Source organism: Glandiceps talaboti, chromosome 11 (assembly GCF_964340395.1).
Source record: "Glandiceps talaboti chromosome 11, keGlaTala1.1, whole genome shotgun sequence".
Classification (NCBI taxonomy): Eukaryota; Metazoa; Hemichordata; class Enteropneusta; family Spengelidae; genus Glandiceps; species Glandiceps talaboti.
In genome coordinates this window covers 15,097,978-15,119,719 of record NC_135559.1, presented here as the reverse complement: position 1 = coordinate 15,119,719, position 21,742 = coordinate 15,097,978, and the positions used below count along the sequence as shown (strand labels likewise).

Here is a 21,742-nt window from a genome sequence, read left to right as displayed (position 1 = left end):
GTGGCCAGTTTTGGAATCTGTAGGTTACAGGTTGTGGAGTCATGATGGTAAAATGTTTAAGAGTGGCCAGTTTTGGAATGTACAGGTTTCAGGTGTAAACCTTGCTGCCGCTGTTTGTGTTTGAATGGCTTAAGTTCATAGGCAAGGACTAACAACGATTGTGCCCTCGTCAATAGTTAGGAACCTGGTAGGATAGAGGTGGCAATGTGAATACTTTAATCCTATGTACTTACTGAGGTTGCAATGGATTGTGCGTTCCCAGGAGAACTAAGGAAATATAATGGGCTGTCGTGTCACTATAGGTCTATGCCAGGAGTAGTAATTGTAAAGTGCTATGGGAAAGTTATACACAAACACAGACATTGTTATTGTTTTACAACATGTAGGTTATTCAAGACTTCATGGGGCTTCTCATATGGACCAAACCATTATTTCACGAGGGGCAACTACAATGTCAACATCCTCTATGAAAATTACTCCCAGACCCGATCAATGGTTACGCATTGCTGTAAGGAAAATTGTCAACAGATGACAAAATTAGGTTTTTTTTGTGTCACTAGTAACTTTTAGTACCCAAGTAGCAAACATACCTACCCTAGTAGTCAAATACCTTACATGTACATTGTATACTGGTATCCCTCCTTTCTCTCTAGCCACACTATTCTATCACTAACACCAATTGTCTGCTTTTTCAGCCAAGTGCATGGAGCCGTCTACATTGTATGTATTCTTTCATTCAGTACATGTTTACAAATTATGAAATGACCTAGGTACTCTCACAGTGAAAGGGTTGTGTATAGAGTTACATATTTATCTTGGTGTAGTCCAGGAGTTGTGTACAGTAGTCGTTCCTGCAGAGCTTTACAGCAGTTTCGGAAATTAAGTGTCTTGTGTCTTTTACTGTATATAGGGCTTTAAGTCAACAGGAGGCATATACTGTACAAATCATTTCCTGTACTTCCCAGTAGATATTAGGTTTTGTGTGATTTTAAAGTTTGTTCTGTTCTTTACATACAGTGTACAACTCTAGAATATCTTTCCGTATTGCTAGCCTAATATCAGCTTGATGTTAACACTGGGTTGACCTGGTGTTAACATAAGGGTGACCCGGAGACTTGTTATATGGTTTCACTATCTCAAGCCTACCTTTTTGATCGTCGAGTATTATATTATATTGTAAGACAGATTCTGGTTGGCTACACGAAAGTAGGAGATTTGTACAAGAACTCCTATGGTATTGTGTCAGATGTAGGTACAAGGTGCTCACAGAACAAAAAAAGATCAAATGACAATAAAAGGAGGAGGTAAATGAGGAAATCATGCCAAGTTCACTACATCAGATTTTAATCAGATTGTACACGTACATGCTGCTGAAATGTTTCGCTAGGTCTAGTGTCAGTATTGACAGTTAATCAACTTGAATTATCACATATAAACTAAGCTCTGTGTTCTACCAATGAAATTAAATATCTTACAAAAAATTGATCTTTGTATTTAGCCAATCAGATTGAATATCACATATAAAATAAAGCTTTGTACTTAGCCAATCAGATTGAATATCACATAGAATTAAACTTTGTACTTAGCCAATCAGATTGAATATCACATATAAAATAAAACTTTGTACTTACATAGCCAATCAGATTGAATATCACATAAAATTGAACTTTGTAATTGGCCAATCAGATTGAATATCACATAAAATTAAAGTTTGTGCTTAGCCAATCAAATTGAAAATATCCCATGAAATTGAACTTTATAATCAGCTGATCAGACTATATTTGCATACTGTTCTGTTATTTAGCTAATGAAATTGAAGCAACTGCGTACAACATTAGCACATTGTCTGGCGTAGTGAGTCAGTCAGATTGAAATATATACAACTAATTAAATTTAGGTGTACTATTGTATATTTTGAATGAATTTTTAGAATTATTTCACTCGCTGCAATTACCTTGAATGCTATGATGTGTATTGGATCCATGTTATTAACTTAAGTTGTCAATAATTATTAGTTGAATATTATTATACAGATACTGTCTGTATAGTGTACATAATATGCTGTTTGGTATTTAGATCTTCGCCAATATTTTTCTTTGTTCAGCCAAGGAAAATATGAGTGACATAAGGGGCCTTTGTTACGACAACCCATAGGTCATGAGTATTTTCCGGCTGAATGAAGAAAAATATTGGAGGATAACATAATTATACCAGCGCCAGTAATATCGAAGAAAAATCAGGGAAAGTAATTGCAATTTTTAATGTTTTTACTCATATTTAGAATACAGCAGAACCAGTGACATAGACACGCATTGTTATTGTGACATAGACACGTGTTGTCGTGACGTAGAACGACTTGAGTATACATTCCATATTTTTTGTTCTAAATGGCTTGTGCATGGTATTATAATGTACAGATTGTGTCTGTATACATGTACATGTTGTATACAGTTGGATTTTGTACAGATACCATATACATACTCTACATAATATATTGTTGGGTATTGGATGTATATATTGTGTACTGTTGATTTTGTATGGGTACTGTCATGTACTGCATATAATATTATTCTTGTATGTATACTCTATATTGAAATTTGTTCAGATATTGTATGCAGTTGGATAATTATATATGCTGTATATATATATATATTTAGATGTTATTCCCCAATGTATTTCTTTGTTCCTCCAAGGAAAATACTAGTGACCTAAGGGGGCCTTGTCACTACGAGTTGCTAGACTTGCTAGACTCGTAGTGACAAACCCCTTAGGTCACTCATATTTTCCAGCTGAATGGAGAAAAATATTGGAGAATAAAATAATTATACTGGTGCCAGTAATATCAAAGAAAAATCAGGGAAAGTAGTTGCAATTTTGAATGTTTTGACTCCAATTTCAAACACAGCAGAACCAGTGATGTAGACATTGTCATGACATAACCAGGGTATAAATTCTATATTTTGTTGTACAACTTGGCTTGTGCATGGTATAATATAGTGTACATGTACTTGATATTGTACAGTTGATACGTACAGGTACACATTCAATACAATATTGTATAAACAAACAGTAGAATGTAAGCTATCACAAATTGATGTTTACTGAAATGGAAAAATCAAAATGAAAAGTACTTACATTGTACATTGTATATTTGATTGCAGAGATTTAGTCAGTAGATGGGATAGAAATTTTCTCCTATAATGTATATGAGAGATAAACTATGCCTTTGGAGACAATGAAATGCATTTTTTATACTATCACAAATTAATATATACTGAAATATAAAAACAACAGTACTACCAATATTGTGTAACTGTGTAACTTTAGTGACAGATGGATAGAAATCGTCTCATAATGTATATGATAGAACGAACTATGTCTTGGGAGACAGTGAAATGCTTTTTTTATGCCGTCACAAATTAATATTTACTGAAATATAAAAGCTGTATTAAGTACCACCTACGTTTAATTGTGTAAATTTAGTCAGTAATGAGACAAACATATTCTCGTGTAGTGTCTATGGTGGAACAAAATATGTCATGGGCAGACAGTGAAATTTATGTTGACTTCCCCCCTCATCAATTACAGACTGTGTAGGAGTGAGATGAGTATGCAACAGGTGTTCTCTCGTCCTTAACATATACTTGATAAATTTAGATTGTTCTTGTCAGCAGACTTTGAGACGCATCCTGACTTTCTGTCTGAGAATAAACATGCATACTCTTCTTTTTGATGTGGCAGACGTTCATTTCTTATCCCTTGTAGCAAAATTTGGAAGTGTTCACCAGAAGGCTGTGCTTTAAAATATACATTTAATGATTTAAGCTCAATCATTTGGTGAGTTCAGGTTGTTGTGTTACTTGCTGGATGAGAGCATTTTTATTTGCTGAACACATTTTTTTTTCATTAGGCCTAACATAGAAAGGTAAACTGGCTAATATATTTCAAGTTTTATGCACATTTTAGTCATATTTTTAGCAAGTGCCAGGAACAAAACTGATACTCTATACATGTACATATGTTTGACATCTATTTTTAAAATGCAACAGATTGCTGTGTTGTCCATGGAGATACAACTAAAAATTGGGATATATGTTATTTGAATGGAATCTGTCAATTTCTGATGGCGAGTCGTGTGCTCTCCGTTGATCTCATTTCTGTCAATCCTCTAAGCAATTTGTTGGGACCATAGTACTTGTAAAGTTCAAGGTTCCCTGTCCAATTTTCTAGACCTGTGTCAGTCTGATATTATTATGTGATAATAACACAGTGCTAGCGTGATCATAGACAATGGCAATAGACAGTAGACATTGTCTATGGCCAGATGCAGGAATTAATATTTCCAAGTTCCAGTTGCTACCACATGCTAGTAATATGTTAACTTAGTGTCACCACTGTCACTAACCTGATGTTATATATAGCTGATGCAGACATCAACCCTTCAGTTGCTAACATATGCTACATGTAGGGAGGTATTAGTACCAGCCTAGTGTTAGCACCTGGTGCAGACATTAGCCTTCCCAGGTTCTAACGCATGCTGATGAGGTGTAAGCACCACACCAGACCAGTGTTGACACTGTCACAGAGCTAGCCCTACTGTTAGCCCCATCAGAAAGGGAATCATAAACTATAAGCTATACTTCATACAGGACATCACAGTCAGTCCTATTTGACTCAACAATTTGTTTCAACCACAATATCCTGGATGTATGCAAACAGACAGATTTATGTCTGCTTCAATCAGCTTATCATATATGTCTGTCAGTATGTATGCAACAGGTGTCCAGTCAACTTCAGCTGGTGCTAGGTAAATTTAGACTTGTGTGTGCAGAAAGGATGTGAAATGGTTCCTGTCTGCAGTGTAAAAAGGGCATATGACCAATATTAATATGGTACATGTATTTTGAAGTATATAGTAAATCTATACATGTATTATGTATATATACACACATAGACACAGATACATTTGTATGGATAGATAGATAGATAGATAGATAGATAGATAGATAGATAGATAGATAGATAGATAGATAGATAGATACATACATACATACATACATACATACATACATACACATACACACACACACGTATGTATGTACATATGTACATATGTACATACACACATACATATACATGTACATACATCAATTCACACATGCACATCCACCTTTGCATTCAACTTAAGTCACGCATGTTTGTGTGCGCACACACACACACACACACACACACACACACACACACACACACACACACACACATGCATGCACGCACACATGCACACACACTTTCTTTTGTTAAAACACTGATTTGTCAGTATGTTTTTCTCTTTAAATCCTTACATAATGATTTATATTACACCCAATCTTGGTAATAAAGGTCTACCAAAACCTATTATCATTAGAGCAACATGATAATTTGAATTTCCTGTGTGTGTGTGTAGGAAATACAATTTATCAATTTAAACTAAAAGTAAATTACATCCTTGGAATTGAAGGTCAGTACTGATTTGTAGTGATAAATAACTTGAGTTCAGACAGTAGGTGTAATCACAAGTCAGCTATGTAGACAAAAACAACAGGAAACAAAGGTATTATTTGATATAGGTATTGAACATTGGCTAGGTTTTCATTTACACATCAATCTGAATTTATAAACTATTTACTGGAGTGAAAATACATAAATAATAACCTCAAACTATTTTGAGATGATTTTAATATCAATACATGCTATCTACAACATTAATATTGTCTTCAGACGTTGTTTAGACAGTTAGTTGTATAGTCAGGATTTCTTGAACATTTTTTGATATGTATACTTCAAGGTAATTAAGTAGAAACACTGCTAAATAAACCAATCATAATAATTGTTCCTATGACATCACCTTGACCATGACAACAAGTACACTAGTTAGTATCAGTCATCCTTTGCTAAATAAAGTATCAACAACTTGTGATATTTTCACAAAATGTTAAATGTGTTAAGAGGTACATAACCTGTGGAAGGTTCTAAATTATAAATCTGTATGATAAATTACGTCTTCCGATCGTTTATAAGTTATATCTTGATGCCAGGTTTGAGTTCAGTCAATTGTAAGTGATGTTTAAGTATGCTTCAGTAAGTAGAATACTGCGAGTAACTTTGAAATATTGAACATAAACTACGCCTATACACGGATAAACTCAGCTTGTGCCCCTTTAATGTTTTACTGATTATTAACTGTGATATTATTATCAAAGTAGATAATTGGTTTTTGTAGAATTTAAGTTAACTACCGTATGATTTCGTGGCTTCGTAAGCTCATTTGTGGAGTAGCATATACAATTATAGAGTAAAAATTATTAATTTTTATCCAAGGTAAAAAATGTGTGTGTGTGTGTGTGCAAATTTGATATATGCAATTACCATCTAGTGTATTGATATAAAGAGGTAATATTTAGCCAAGGTAATTTTGATTTTCAAACAGATTGTTTTGTATAAGAAGTGATTTTCTTTTTGCAAATTTGATACATGTGATCAACATGTGGTTTATTGAAATAAAAAGGTAAAAATTGTCAATTTTGAACCAAGGTAATGTTAATTTTTAAACTGTTATTTTTATTGTGGAAATTTAATGTTATATTAAAGTGTACACAATGTGTACAACAAATAAAAGGGCAAAAATCATTACCAAATTATTATTAATTTTTTGTAAAGTGAGTTTTTGATCAAATGATGTTTTAGTTGTAAAGAAAATACTCAAATAACCTTGCAAATGAAGGATATGAATTTTCAGTGTGTATATTTGTTTATGTCTGTCACTGTATCTGGCTTTGGAAACCATACAATGTTAAAATGGTGTGTAAACTTGTTTCATTGTATTTGAAAGGCTTCTGAGAAATGGAATCCTGTATGGTTTCATTGACAGTGAGAAGGCAATTAGCAGTATGTTCTTGTGTGTGTATAATTTGTTTAGAATAGATGTATACAGAACATAGACATACAATGTACATTGTAACCCCAACAGTCATACATGTACATACCCGGTGGACATGTATCATTCATACATACATACATACATACATACATACATACATACATACATACATACATACATACATACATACACACATACATATATAAATGCATGCATGCATGCATGCGTATGTACAAAATGTATGTATGTGCGTACGTACGTACGTACGTACGTACGTACTTACATACAATACATACATACAATACATACATACATACATACATACATACATACATACATACATACATACATACATACAGATAGACAGACGGACGGACGGATGGACGGACAGACGGACGGACACAGACAGATAGACAGACAGACATATACATACACATACACACCACTTCTTGTCAGATGAACCCTGACAGTGGTACTATCTGTGTCACTGTCCCCCACCTCTTGTCAGATGAACCCTGGCAGTGGTACTATCTGTGTCACTGGCCCCACCTCTTGTCAGATGAACCCTGACAGCGGTACTATCTGTGTCACTGTCCCCCACCTCTTGTCAGATAGCTGTAAATCCATGAATGTAAATGTAAACATGCAACTCCAGGCCACCATCAGCGTTAAATAACAAGACTAAATTGTATGGAACAATTAACTGAAGATAGAAAATTGAATCTTGTAGGTCGATTACTCTCAAATTACAATGAACTGATTAGTGATGTGACTTCATTAGTAATTAATTAATTAGTTGACTTCTCTAATTGAACTGTACATGTATGTATACATACGATTGGCATTGTAGTCTCCCTCTATGGTCTACATAATACATTTAAGAATGACCCCTAAACAAAGATAATCGCCTAGTTGTAAAACATACATGTAAGACCCTTTAAGTTAATGATTATAAGTGGTATACGTAACATTGTTATGTCATGCCCTATAGTACTTTAAAAGTGCTGTGGTGTGATTTTGCAATGTGTCACCGGTGAGTTAGTGATTTGGGGAGTTCAACAGGGTGTTAAAACTGAAATGGTCTGAAAAGGTGATATGTAATACATTATCTGCAGGTGTAAGTAACGTTCACACTCATTTTAGTTTTCAAACATGTTTTCTGTAATAACAGTGAGACAGACTTAATCAAAGAGGAGGGTGTTAGAAGAATATGTGAGTGGTTCATTACAGAGAACAGTTATTGTATAACATGTACTACTAGGGATAAGAATTGGTGTGTGGCCGGCTGGGAAAATGTTATTACAAATCTGTCAATGTTGAATAAGTTTTTTATAAGGTGTAGATGTACCCGTGTGTATGTGTAAGGGTAATCTAGATGTTAATATGGTATCAACTCATCTCTGACCTCATTAAGAGAGATCGTGAGATTTGATGTACGGATAGTGCTAGACTCGTTTTTTGTTGTTTTTTGTTGTTTTTTTTTGTTGGGGAGGGGGGTCTCATGCTCAGGGGGACTAGGATGTTAAAATCTCAATAGTCCGTAACTAGGGAATCACAAACTTCAATAGTGTCATTGAGTTGGATTCAGAGGTCCCCAGAGAAGTAGGAAGAATGATATATTAATACAATGCAACACTTTCTCAAACTTTTCAAAGTACAAATTGTACAGTGTAATATTCAGCAATAGTGTAAGAGTTTTACTTCTGAAGCACATTATTTCTCAAAGTATAGCTAATAATCTGAATAAGTATAGCTAATAATCTGAATATATATATATATGTATACATATATGTATATACGTATACACACACACATATATAAACTCAGTATAAACTCAGTATATGAGATATGTCTATACTGGAATAAACGATACTCAATACATATGTACTAAGTATGTAGAGCGGTATTTATTTTATATATACACGTATATATATATATATATATATATATATATATATATATATATATATATATATATATATATATATATATATATATATATATATATATATATATATATATATATATATATATATATATATATATATATATATATATATATAGACTTAGATTTAGTTTCAGATTAGACTTTGTATCTACTTGCTGGTGATTTCAGTGAAATTAGTTAATTTTATACCAACATTTCTATGTGTTCCCTGTCAAATCCCTTGAAATTTAAAATTGATATTCCAACCATTATTGTTCATTCGTTAATTCAGTGTTCAGTAACAGCAAGGCACAAATCTGGTAAAACTGGTTTCCCGTATATTATACCATAATATTGATGTTGAACGCCAGTAAAATGACAGAGAACTCTGGTATTTACCACCACCCTGAACAAAAACACTTACTTTTTCATATATCACTGTTATGCCATAAAGATATCAAGAAATCATTTTTGTTCAGGAAATCTAGACCTGTGTTTTTTATTTTGTGAAAAGACACACATTGTGAGTAGTTTGGGTATTGGCATATAAATGAAGTGCTAAAGTGACTTGAGTGGTAATGTCTGTGAAGTCGAGACAGTCTTATACAACAGCTGTGATAAATTCACAGTGTTTAACATGTCTCCGTTCTAGATTGTCTAATTACTGGGTGTTTCCTTTGTGTTGGTTCATTCACTACACGTCAAAGATTCTAGTCTGTTTTGTTAGAGTTAGGAAGTTCATTAGTTTGCTAGGTAAGTGTCATTAACTGTATAATAACATATTAGCATATGCCTCACAAGTAAAAGCCTTACAGTTTTGCTGTTACTTTGGTGAAGAAAACGCCAATCCATTTTCAGTTACACGTAAAATCAAGCAAAACTTGAAAATACAAAAAGAGTAATTCTCTAATTTTCGGACGAAATATTGAACCATGCAATACACATAACCAAAGAAAAAGAGAGAGGTGTGAAAAATATAAATGGAAGATATTCATTCCCATTTTGGAAATTTTATCAGAAATTCATCATATAAGAATGGAAATTTTGATGAGTTTGGATTATCGGTTTAGCTGTTTCTATTAATTAATATAGTTGAAATAGGCCATTTTTTTTTTTTTGAAGAAATGGATTTTGTACAGGAATATACTTAGGTTGTTTACATGTAAAAGGTCACTTGCTGTCTGTTACTTACAGGTATAACATATGACATTTTATCTTTAATTGTAAAATCAATATGTAGGTTGGGATTATTGTTGAAGGCTGTACCTGAAATATTACACATGTACCAGTTCATGAGTTTGGATAATTGGATTGACTACAGCTGTTAAAATGGCAAAATATATACCGTAATTTATTTTAATTGTTTTTTAAAAAAAAGCTTGGAGGAATATTCTTGGTAGCTAAAACTTAATTTACCTGTTGTATATTACCGATAAGTATAAAATATGTCATTTTATTTGTAATTGTAAATAAAATCAGGGTTGGTATTATTGTTTTGGCTGTACCTGAAATAGTTAAAATATGCCATAATTCATTTTAAAACACATGTCAAAAAAAAAAAGTATGGAGGAATATACTTGATTGTGAAAAGGTTAACTGGTGTATATTACTGACTTAGTATAACATATATGACATTTTACCTTCAATTGTATGCATACAAATGTATCGACCCTTTTATCAAATGCGATGTAGGCAACAAAAGCAGGGCAAAAATTCTCTTGTTGGATAATTTTAGCTCATGGCCTCCATTTTGGAAAAGGCATCAGTTGTCATGGAAACCATGCTGAGTACCTTCTACCCCCTCCTTCCATGGAAATGAATGTCTCCAGGCTTCCTTGTGAGATAATTTTTCCGATGGTCCCAATCTTTCAAATCATCTATGTGTTGTCATGGTAACCCTTTTTAAGTATCTTCTGTCACCTCTTTTGTCAATGGAATTACTTTCGTTTGGGATAACTTGTTGGGTAATTTAGCTAGTCTCAGTTGTAGATGAGGCAGTGGTTGCCATGGAAACCATATTGAGAAGTTTCAACCTTACTACCCATCAGACATGACTTATCTTCAAGACCTTGCGAAGAAAGTCAAGAAATGTTTGCCTACAGTGACTATCTTACAAGAAAAAAAAAACCCATATCAGTTAGTTAGGAATTCATGTTGACTTTATTTTCATGTTGTATGTCAGCACTTCCCACTACTTTTGTAGAAATGACCTGTCATTGGTCTGTATAAGACTTTCCTGTTATCATTTTATGTCATTCTACCTAAGGCATCTATTTGTAAAAAAAATATCAGTTACATGTAGCATAAAAATGATGGTAGTTGTCTGCCCTTTTGATCTTTTAGTTATGTCTACCATCTATTCACAGTCTGTCTATAGTTGAGACTATTTCGAAGTATAGACATCTTTTAGTTTTATCTACCATCTACAGTCTGTCTATAGTCGAGACTATTTCGAAGTATAGATATCTTTTAGTTTTATCTTCCATCTACAGTCTGTCTATAGTCGAGACTATTTCGAAGTATAGATATCTTTTAGTTTTATGTACCATCTACAGTCTGTCTATAGTCGAGACTATTTTGAAGTATAGACATCTTTTAGTTATATGTACCATCTACAGTATGTCTATAGTCGAGACTATTTCAAAGTATAGATACAAAAATTTAAAAGTCAAGATACTAAAATCACCATTTCATCTTCCAAAGGTATAAAAATATTGAGTGGATGCATGCAAGTGACATGTCAAAATTTCATCCTCTAGAAGTTGTAGTTCAGTGAATATAACAAATGTGGGTTAAGGTCAGAAATTATAATTTTATCTTTCAGTATGTGTACATTGGATATTTCCAGTATGTAGAGTACATGTAATATCATAACTAGGCAAAGCCCATAAGCTCGCGCAGGGTAGATTCATTTGTGACCGGCTGCCTGGGCTGCCTGACGATGATATTGCAGATAGCGTCCTTCACGTGGAGAGTGCGCTTAACATATAGAATGCGCATGCGTAGTCATTGCGCCGCAATGCATCCTTGAGTAAAACCACCCCCCAAAAAATTGCATAGTATACAGGATGCGCATGCGTGTACTAGTCATTGAGCCACTACGCAAGCTAGTACAATATGTGAAATGGAATTATCAAGGTCAAATATACATGTATGTATACATTTGTGATGTAGCATATATTTCAAATTCATTGTACATAGTGTATGTGTATACAATGAAGTAATCCGTCAAACACACGTTTCAATTTTGAAGCATTTAAAAAAATTTAAAGAACTTTTAAGAATATTGTAAGGTATGTATTTTACAAATCAAATATCATATTCTGTGAAATAAATTATTTGAAATTCAAGATATCTGATGGGAGGGAGTCAAAGTCAAACTGTCCTATTTAAAAGGAAAGGTATATTTGTATAATATTAACATCATCAGAAGTAAAATGTGAATTTAATGAAATTAATTATTTAAGACATCTATATTAGGAAATCAAAATGTCACATTTCAATAAAAAGGAGTATTTTAAGGTATTTACAAAATCAAGTAAAAATGTCATTTTAGTGAAACGATGTATTTTAAGACAAATTCTGAGGCAGACTCTGAATATTGGGAGTTGTCTGTAAGAAAAAAAAAGTGAGAAAGATAATCTCCAGTCATTGTCTCGAAATCAGATTATATAAGGACGACGTCATCTCTCATTCATTGAAAGCGAGTCTGTTCACAAGGTTGTAACACAGGACCATGATTTAGATAACACTTACGTATTGATTTTAGCTCTATGTATGTGAGAGTCTGTGACAAAAACAGGAAATGCAGTGACACTACTAGGTTACCTGTAAACTGTTCATCGCTATCATCAACCATTCCTAATACTTCGTAAGTTACTATAGCATGACATTCGCATGGGTTCGCCTCAGGTTAATCTTATCACAGCGACAGCCAGCATATGTATTTCATCTGAGTCATTGCTCTGTAGTCATAAAGTAGTAGGAAGTCAAAAAAAGTCATCTATCAATATTCTCCTGAAGAAGGATATTGAGACATGTAAGTTCTGTGCTCTCCCAACAGGCATGTATAAACTGCTTATAGATTCTCTGCTCTCTAGAAGTACTGAACCCTTTCATGCTACTGCTTCTGTTCTCTGTAGTCGAACGCTAAAAAGTAAAAAAGTCATCTATCAATATTTCCCTGAACAAGGGTACCGAGCCAACTTGTAATTTCTGCATCTCCCAACAGGCATGTTAAAACCGCTTATAGATTCTATGCTCTTTCTGAACAAGGTAATAGGAGCACCAAATCTGTTCATAATTTCTGTGTTCTCCCTGAACAAGGTAAAAGGGGTACTACTAAGCTTTCTTGTAATTTCTGCATCTCCCAACAGATGCGTTAAATCATTAAGTATTGTAAGACAGACAGTGAACTTCTTGCAATCTTTTGATGACATGATATTTTCAATTCAAACCAGTGTCAGAAACTCACACTTCAAAAAGCAAGACTCTCCTGATATAATGATTTTGTGAGATGGTCTGTAGTGTATTGAATACATAAAGGCCCTCTTGTGGCAAAATCTTGATGAGAAATCTGAGCAACAAATCATTTACAGGACTTGATATCAACTCTAGACAAGACAGTTGTAGTCTCGAGACTAGTGGTTCTAAGGTAGCAGCACTTTTTTCCATGTACATATAATTTCCAACAAATTTTCTATGTAATCCAAGTGCCCTGTCTCACCAGGTTACTTTATGTTTTTGCTAAGGTTTGGGTACCCTGATTATAAAAGGGGGGGGGGGGGTGTCTGTTAAAACTTACTTTGATTTTGATTTAAAGGCCAAGGTTTCAATGCCAGGTTCTCGTAGTATCTTATCTGTGGAGCCATTAGGATTACATAGGATCATTCTGTTGTGCTGGACCAACTTCTATGTCTGCCAGACAACTACTGTTCACTCCTAGATTTTAGTTGTAATCCAGACTAGGCCTTTATTAGTACATTAATGTTTGTAGAGATTCCCAGCTACTTAGCAGGGGAACTCAGGTACATGTTACCATCATACTGACCTTACATGTAGCAAAGACACTGTTACTACCATATTCTACTGCAGGGCTTAAATTGTATAGTTCAGATAGTCTTTATACAACAGGATTCAATTTCCAAAGGTAAACAGTCCAACTTTGAACAGGAGGGAGTCTGATACAAGTTTAGAGTTAAAATGAAATAGGTTGTGTGAGAGTTGCCTTGGGGACCAAAGTGAGAAAAGCACTTTGTGACCCTTAGCTGTACATTTGTATACAGACACTATAATAATGCATGCAAGAAATATCCGAAGCAAGTATAAGGGTTAGATAGTAAAAGTTTTGTATTTCTATCCCATTTAGCCACAACCCAGCTTTCTGTGAGGTCCTGTTCTTCCATGCAAAGTGTATTTAAACTAACTCAAGAATACATTCCAAGCCAGTCCATTCCATTCTTGCATTCAATACATTATCCCATCTCCTTTGACTCACAGGTATTTGAACCCCGACTCTAAGTGCAATTATGTCCGACACACAGCCGCAGCAGCAGCAGCAGCAGCAGCCAGAAGACATGACCAATATGTCTACGAATTGTAGCAATGGGCTTGCGAACAACAATGGACCAACTCAGCTGGTGGAGGAGACTGACACCGGCCAAGGTCAAACGCCTGTAGGGCCTGACCCAACTCATACACAAGGAATTCCCACAGAGCATAGATATGTGTTTTATGTGCATGTGAAACCTGGGGAAACATTTAGCATCAGACAAGGTGATCAAGTACAAACTATAACAGGTATGTCAACACCAATCATTCAATGGGAATGTAAGTAACGACCGGTCAAAACTCCTTGAGTGCTTCTCCGGTTCTTCTTAACAAAATGCGACAAAATTGTGGGCAAACTTAACACTTATAAAAGTCTAAGATTTGTCTATAGAGAGAACTATCAACAAACCCAGACAATAAACATATTCAACACAATTGGATGTAGGAATATCAACCATTTGTGTAACTTTGGGTGTTTGAAAAGTTGTGAATCTGTATCACTAAAAGTTCGGTCAGAAAGTTTTCTGTGTCTGAATTTCTCATGATCAGACTTTTTGGGAATTGTGTATAAAAATGTCCTCAGTATTCATGGGTATGTAAAAATGGACCCACTTCAGGGAATCATTAAGTTTCCTACAACCAGTTCATTAGGAATTAGTACACTTGTAATTTAAGTAGGCTTTCACTGTCATAGCCTTGTACAGTTTTGTTGTACATGTGTTTAAATGAAGCTCATTGTTGTCAAAGTTACAACGAGAAGTGATGACAAAGTAGGAAAGTTATTCATGAAGATATAAAAAGTCTTATGACTCTTAACAATTCCAACAGAGTTGTAGTAATTGTAATTGTAACTGTAAGTGTAAGTCAGTCCTTTAAATATTTTTTCATACAATATTCTGGTCAGTTTTGTAGTGAAGTTCAAGTAGATAATATGTTGAAATTCAAAGTTTTTGTGAAGGTTGATAAGTAGGTAAAGATGGAGCTAGGATTGGTTTTTGATGAAAGGCACCATACATCTTGCAACAAGTATGGATTGTAATGTAATGTACAGTAATACTTCTCAGTAAACGTGACCCTATTCTATATTTCTCGCTGTAACATGTAAAAAAAAAATGCATTCGTCAGTTGGTTGGTTTTAAAAAAAAAGAAGAAAAAAAGTGCATGTAGATGTAGGTAGTGCGTTCAGTTCCTTATCATACTTTTAATAGTCTTAGTGCCTAGAAATGACTATTAAAGTCTAAAGTCAAAGAAAACTATGATGAATCAATCGATTCATTAAAAGTCTCACACTTCAGTGATGAACGATAAAGTTTTGCACACTTACAGTACATGTCTTATCATCAGTAATGTGATTGTTTTTATTTGGCTGAAGAGGGCATCAATTTCATTATTATTTCGTTATATCAAAGAAATTAGTATCAGTCAAGTTATGAGAAAAACAGAGAAATATAAAAGGGGCCATACTATGACAGAGCCCCATGACGTACGAGTGCAAGTGTGATGTAGTTGGGTATTTGCATGAATGCTTGCAGTGTTCACTGCGGCTGCACTTAACTGAGGATAGTGAGTGAATGTGCACCAGAAAACACTGCAAGCAAGAGTGTAAATTCCCCTGAGTACCCACACTGGAACTCACATGGCATGGGGTTCTCTTATTATTACATATGTTTATCTGAAACAGCAAATTTCCATAAAAATGACACTGTGATCAGACGCTTTTGTGTAGAAGGAACGATCATGCCCTCATTTGCATATCATTTGCGTGTGCAATAATAACCTGGTATTGTGCTAAAGTGGAAACACCACTAATATGCTCATGCACCGATGAAAGTAATCACCGGTACATAATTTATGTTATAATAATAATAAAGTTTATATCTTGCATTATAATTGATTTGTTTTCCCTCTGTCATATTTTAGGACCAGCGAATGTTCCGATATATTCCAACACTCCCAACCCACCAATTATTCCAGTGCAAGGAGGGCAGTATGTACAACAAGTTATACAAGAAAGCGATGGCATTCATAGAATTATCTTTACGCCACCCAATCCCGGAGGACAAATGCCGCCTCACATGGCGCCACAAATGTACCCGCATCCCGGGGGAGCCATGTATCCGCCAATGATGGCGCCATCAGGAGGAGGTATGCCTCCACATATGTACCCTCAAATGGTTGCTCCAGGTGATGGGAGTGGTGTGCCACATCATCTGCATCCCCATATGTTCGCTTATCCACCTCAGCCTGCTCCTCCTCAATGTAATAGCCCAGAACTCAATCACAACTCGGTGTATGGCCATGGTAAGTCAGCAACCGAGATAAAAAAAAACAAAAAAACTCATCAATGTCTCTCACTCTGCTAGATGTAAACTTTAAAACATCAATCTATTTAGTGTTATTAATTGATAAATAATAATGCTTGCTTAGAATCAACATAACTTGCCGTTATCTGTGTGACTGCAGCAGTGATTTTGTATTATTATTGTTATTATTATTATTATCACGTTATGCAACTGACATTAAACGCATGGTGTTTTATATTTTTTTTTCACGTTTTGTCGTCCTCATGTTTGCATTGCTATGTGGATGTATATGTACTCGCATACTATAGCAGTCATGCATGGACATCATCTATAACAGTTTTTACAAGCATGCATGTAGATTTAGTAATCTACACATACCACAGTATCAACATACGGTCACAAAAAACTCAAATTTGACCACAACACGTACTACATGTGAATACACAACAAAGCACGCACGACAACAAACAATATGCTAACCATGTATACAATGTACCAATGTACTCAAACAGGTCATAGATCTTGAGAAATATGACTTGAAATTGTCAAAAAATTTAATTCTAGAAATCTACAAAGTCGTAAACGTCCAACTTTCCGAACATATTAAAATATACATATAACAATTTCTGATGTACAAATTTCATATCAATTTGTTCAGTAATTAAAATAAAATATATCATTCATTTGAAATCATATATAAAATACAAATCTTGGATGATATCAGAATAAGGATGGAAATATTATCGTTTAAGATGTTTTGCCAAAAAAATGTATTGAAAATCACAGAAATGAGATCCTCATCCAAGTCAATCTCAACTTGGTACGGTTTGACTGAATTATGTACTACCCCCCCCATAGCAATGTATCCTAGCTGGCTCAATGCTTTGTGTGTGCCTTGTTTAACATCACAACATAAAAAAGAAGTCACAAAACAGGACCTTATTTGAGCACTAACACATCTGACTTCACTTTAAGTAGAACCGCAACAGAGGCCGCCAATCCATCGTTCGAGGTCTCGAGATGAAAGAGCCGACAGACAACGCGAGAGACTACACAGGAAATTCCAAGCGAGGCAAAAAGAGAACATGACGATGCCGTTAATGTACAACAACAACCCACACAAAAGTCCGTCAACTTCACCTTTAACGACAGAAAACGGTCTAAGCAGGCCTAACGGCCGGAAGAAAAGATATAATGGTGTTGAAAATGATATTGGAGGTAAGAACTAGACTGTGTATGTTGTATTTATACCATGCACAAGCCAAGTTCTACATGTTTGAACAGAAAATATGGAATTCATACCCTGGTTGTTCATCACAACAGGTATCTATGTCATTACTTGGTTCTGCAGTGCTCGTCGAGATGAGTCAAAATATGCAGAATCAGTGTTATTTTCTCCAATTATTTCTTGGATAAAGTTATCACAGGTATACTGGTATTATTCTCCAATATTTACTTCATTCAGCCAGAAAATACTTATGACACGAGGGTTTTGTCAGGACTCATCCTCGACTCATATTGACAAGGCCCCTTAGGTCACTCCTATTTTCCTCGGTAGTAAGAGACAAATATTGGAAAATAACACTGAATAATTTAGGTCATGTCAATCTGAGTGACTGTCTTTTGGTGCTATTGAGTACAAAAATGTGTCTGGAAAATGACAGTTCATCATAAAACTTAGAAAAAAATCTCAGAACTTGAAGTTAGTAGAAAATTGCAGTAGCTCGAAAAGGGCTGAACCCTGTAAGATAAATCATTTGTCATTAGTCAGATTTCAGTTTATCTGTTTTTTACGAAGCGTGGTAGAAAATAAACTTTTATTCTGTACCTAAAAGACGGATATGTTCAATTAGGATATCAGTAATTAATTTTCTCTTTTATGTTAGGACTAAAAAGTTATTGTTCTACAATTTGTCAGTTTTCAATGTTAACAAGGAAGTGTAATGACGTCTATAAAATAAAACTCACATTATTTCTGTATACTATTTTAGTGTCTTAGCAACTGAAAGTAGCTGACTTTCATTGCACACTTAGGGAGTACAGTTATTATACTCCTTGTGAGTATAGTTATCACCCAGGGAGTACAGTTAATAACTTATTACACACCTTGAGAGTACAGTTATTATGCACTTCGGGAGTATAAATATTATACACCTTGGGAGTACAGTTATTACATACCTAGGGAGTACAGTTATTACACACCTAGGGAGTATAGATATTATACACCTTTGGAGTACAGTTATTCCATACCTAGGGAGTACAGTTATTATACACCTTGGGAGTACAATTATTATACACTTAGGGAGTATAGATATTATACACCTTGGGAGTACAGTTATTACATACCTAGGGAGTACAATTATTATACACTTAGGGAGTACAGATATTATACACCTTGGGAGTACAGTTATTACATACCTAGGGAGTACAGTTATTACACACCTAGGGAGTATAGATGTTATACACCTTGTGAGTACAGTTATACACCTTGTGAGTACAGTTATACACCTTGGGAGTACAGTTATACACCTAGGGAGTACAGTTATTGCACACCTAGGGAGTACAGGTATTACACACCTAGGGAGTATAGATATTATACACTTGGGGAGTTACAAAATTTTTGGGATATTAAGATTAATATTTCAATATTTCTACACAGATTATAGGTGTCCTTTATAGTGGCCATATAGATAAGGATCTGGTATTTATTTTTGAATTTTGAATTTATAAAACAATTATGGCTTCCTACTTGAAAAAATAAATGTGAAACAACATTGTTTAAGTCTGTGTTTGTAACTTTAATTCATTGCAAAAAGACAAAAACTGTGTAAAAAATGTTTGTTATTATACATATAATAATAAACATTTTACACATTTATTAATCTTTTGCAAGTTATTGAGTTACAAACAAGGACTTGGCATACATTGTGTCACATTTATTTATGAGTAGGAAACCATGGTAAAATTGTTTCATAAATTAAATATCCAAAAATAAATACCCCAATCCATATCCATACAACCACCTTAATCATCATGTAATGAAATTGTCATTGTATTATCATGCTATCTTTAAAGCTGAATTCCAAATATGATTACAAAATGTAAAAAATATTAAAAGTATGCTTATGGTGAAAACTGTGGATTTTCTATCAATTCCAATATTATGAAACCCATTCTTGCATGTTATTGTCAGTGGTAAATATGTGCGTTGTTATAATTTTCAATTTGTACCAGTTATGGTTTCTATGTTCATGCAGATATTTGATGTTGATGAGAATAAAAAAAAGATGATGTATGAGATGTGGTTGGAATGTGAAGGCAGTGGAGGTAGGGTCAGGGTGGGGGGGGGGAATGGGGGGGATAGGGTAGAGATTGGGTAAAAGGAGATGATGAAGTAGGGTGTTAACGGGAGTACCAAATTGATGTTGAGATTTGGTCAGAATATTATATAAAAGGTGTGGGTTAGGATGTGAGGATGGGGGGTGGGGATGGAGTAGAAGAAGTAATAGAATGTACTGTTATCTACTCTTTTAGTGTCAAATTTTAGTGCACCTTTCCAACTTTCAGAGGGTGCAGAAGAGGAAATTACTCACATGTGAGCCAGAGAGTCACTTGTATTGCTAAAAAAAACCACACCCTGTACTCTATATGACAGTCATATCAGTCTTTCATTACGTGATGAGATGGGGTGATATAGTTCCAGCAAAACATTTATTTAAGAGCTAAAACCTCACGACACCATTCCAGACATAAGGGGGAAATCAATGTACTGCTGTTACATGTACATGAACATGACTCTCATATCATTTAGTGCTGAAAACTCACTGCACCAATTCAAATATAAAGTAAAGGGGGGTCAATGTGCTGCTATCACACGAGTATGGCTCTTAGTGCTTGAAAACTCATTGCATCATTTCAAAAATGACATCAGCCGTGTTATTAAATACATATGATGAATGATTATATGATATACTTTAATGTGATGTATATCTGATAAATATGATAAATATGTAATATTTGGTGCATTTTAAGAGTCATAGATTCATATCTAAGATTTATTAATGATCCTTGTATGAAATTGGCAACATGAGAATATTAGAGTTGTCGTTGTCGTGGGATTGTATCAATCAAAGTTAATATCACTTTCATATGTCATGATTATCTAAATAACTTCCTCCTTTTTTGGTTCTCATTGCCTAGATGACCCCGAAATAAAAAGGAGGAGAGAGTGTTTGTCCAACATCCAGCCACCTGTGACTTCCAATATTCAAACACGTAGTATCACCGTCAGGTGGTCGGCACCGTTTATGGAGAATGCCGACGATGACAGCAGTCAAGACGAACAAATTGATCAACTCCCATTCACTTTTGATCTATTACTATCAGAAAAGGGCAAAGATACCAAATGGAGAACAATATACAGGTAAATAGAGACTTTTACATTTACACAACACACTTAGGTAGTCTGTTAACCCTACATATGACATTTTACAACACACTTAAGTAGTCTGGTGACACTACATATGACATGTACAACACACTTAAGTAGTCTGTTAACCCTACATATGACATTTACAACACACTTAAGTAGTCTGTAGACACTACATATGATATTTTACAACACACTTAGGTAGTATGTTAACACTTTACATTACATTTACAACATACTTAGGCAGTCCATTAACACTTACCATTACAAATACAACACACTTAGGCAGTCCATTAACACTAACATTACATTTACAACACACATAGGCAGTCCATTAGCACTTTACATTACATTTACAACACACTTAGGCTGTCCATTAACATTTTACAGTACTTTTGCGACACACTTAGGCAGTCCATTAGCACTTCACAGTACATTTACAACACACTTAGGCTGTCCATTAATGGTTTCTCTAACATCATAAGCAGTAGGTGAACTGTACACCTTAGTAAAACTATAAAAGTATTGTTTCAGTAGTGAAACCTTAATGTAATGAGTTTCCTTTGAATCACCCTATAGGGTAAAAAGAATACATGTCACCCATTGATGTATGGTGT

The 21,742-nt window shown here is 34.5% G+C and overlaps 1 protein-coding gene across 1 annotated transcript in view; it reads left to right on the top strand.

Annotated features, from left to right (window-relative positions):
* Nucleotides 1-21,742, top strand: part of LOC144442065 (fibronectin type-III domain-containing protein 3A-like) — a 98,343-nt gene that overhangs the window by 49,592 nt on the left and 27,009 nt on the right. The window contains exons 2-5 of the mRNA XM_078131336.1: nucleotides 14,343-14,642; nucleotides 16,314-16,694; nucleotides 17,672-17,914; nucleotides 20,897-21,119. Of these exons, the coding sequence (XP_077987462.1) occupies nucleotides 14,372-14,642; nucleotides 16,314-16,694; nucleotides 17,672-17,914; nucleotides 20,897-21,119 (1,118 nt within the window). The 5' untranslated portion in view covers nucleotides 14,343-14,371. The remainder of the gene's footprint in view (nucleotides 1-14,342; nucleotides 14,643-16,313; nucleotides 16,695-17,671; nucleotides 17,915-20,896; nucleotides 21,120-21,742) is intronic.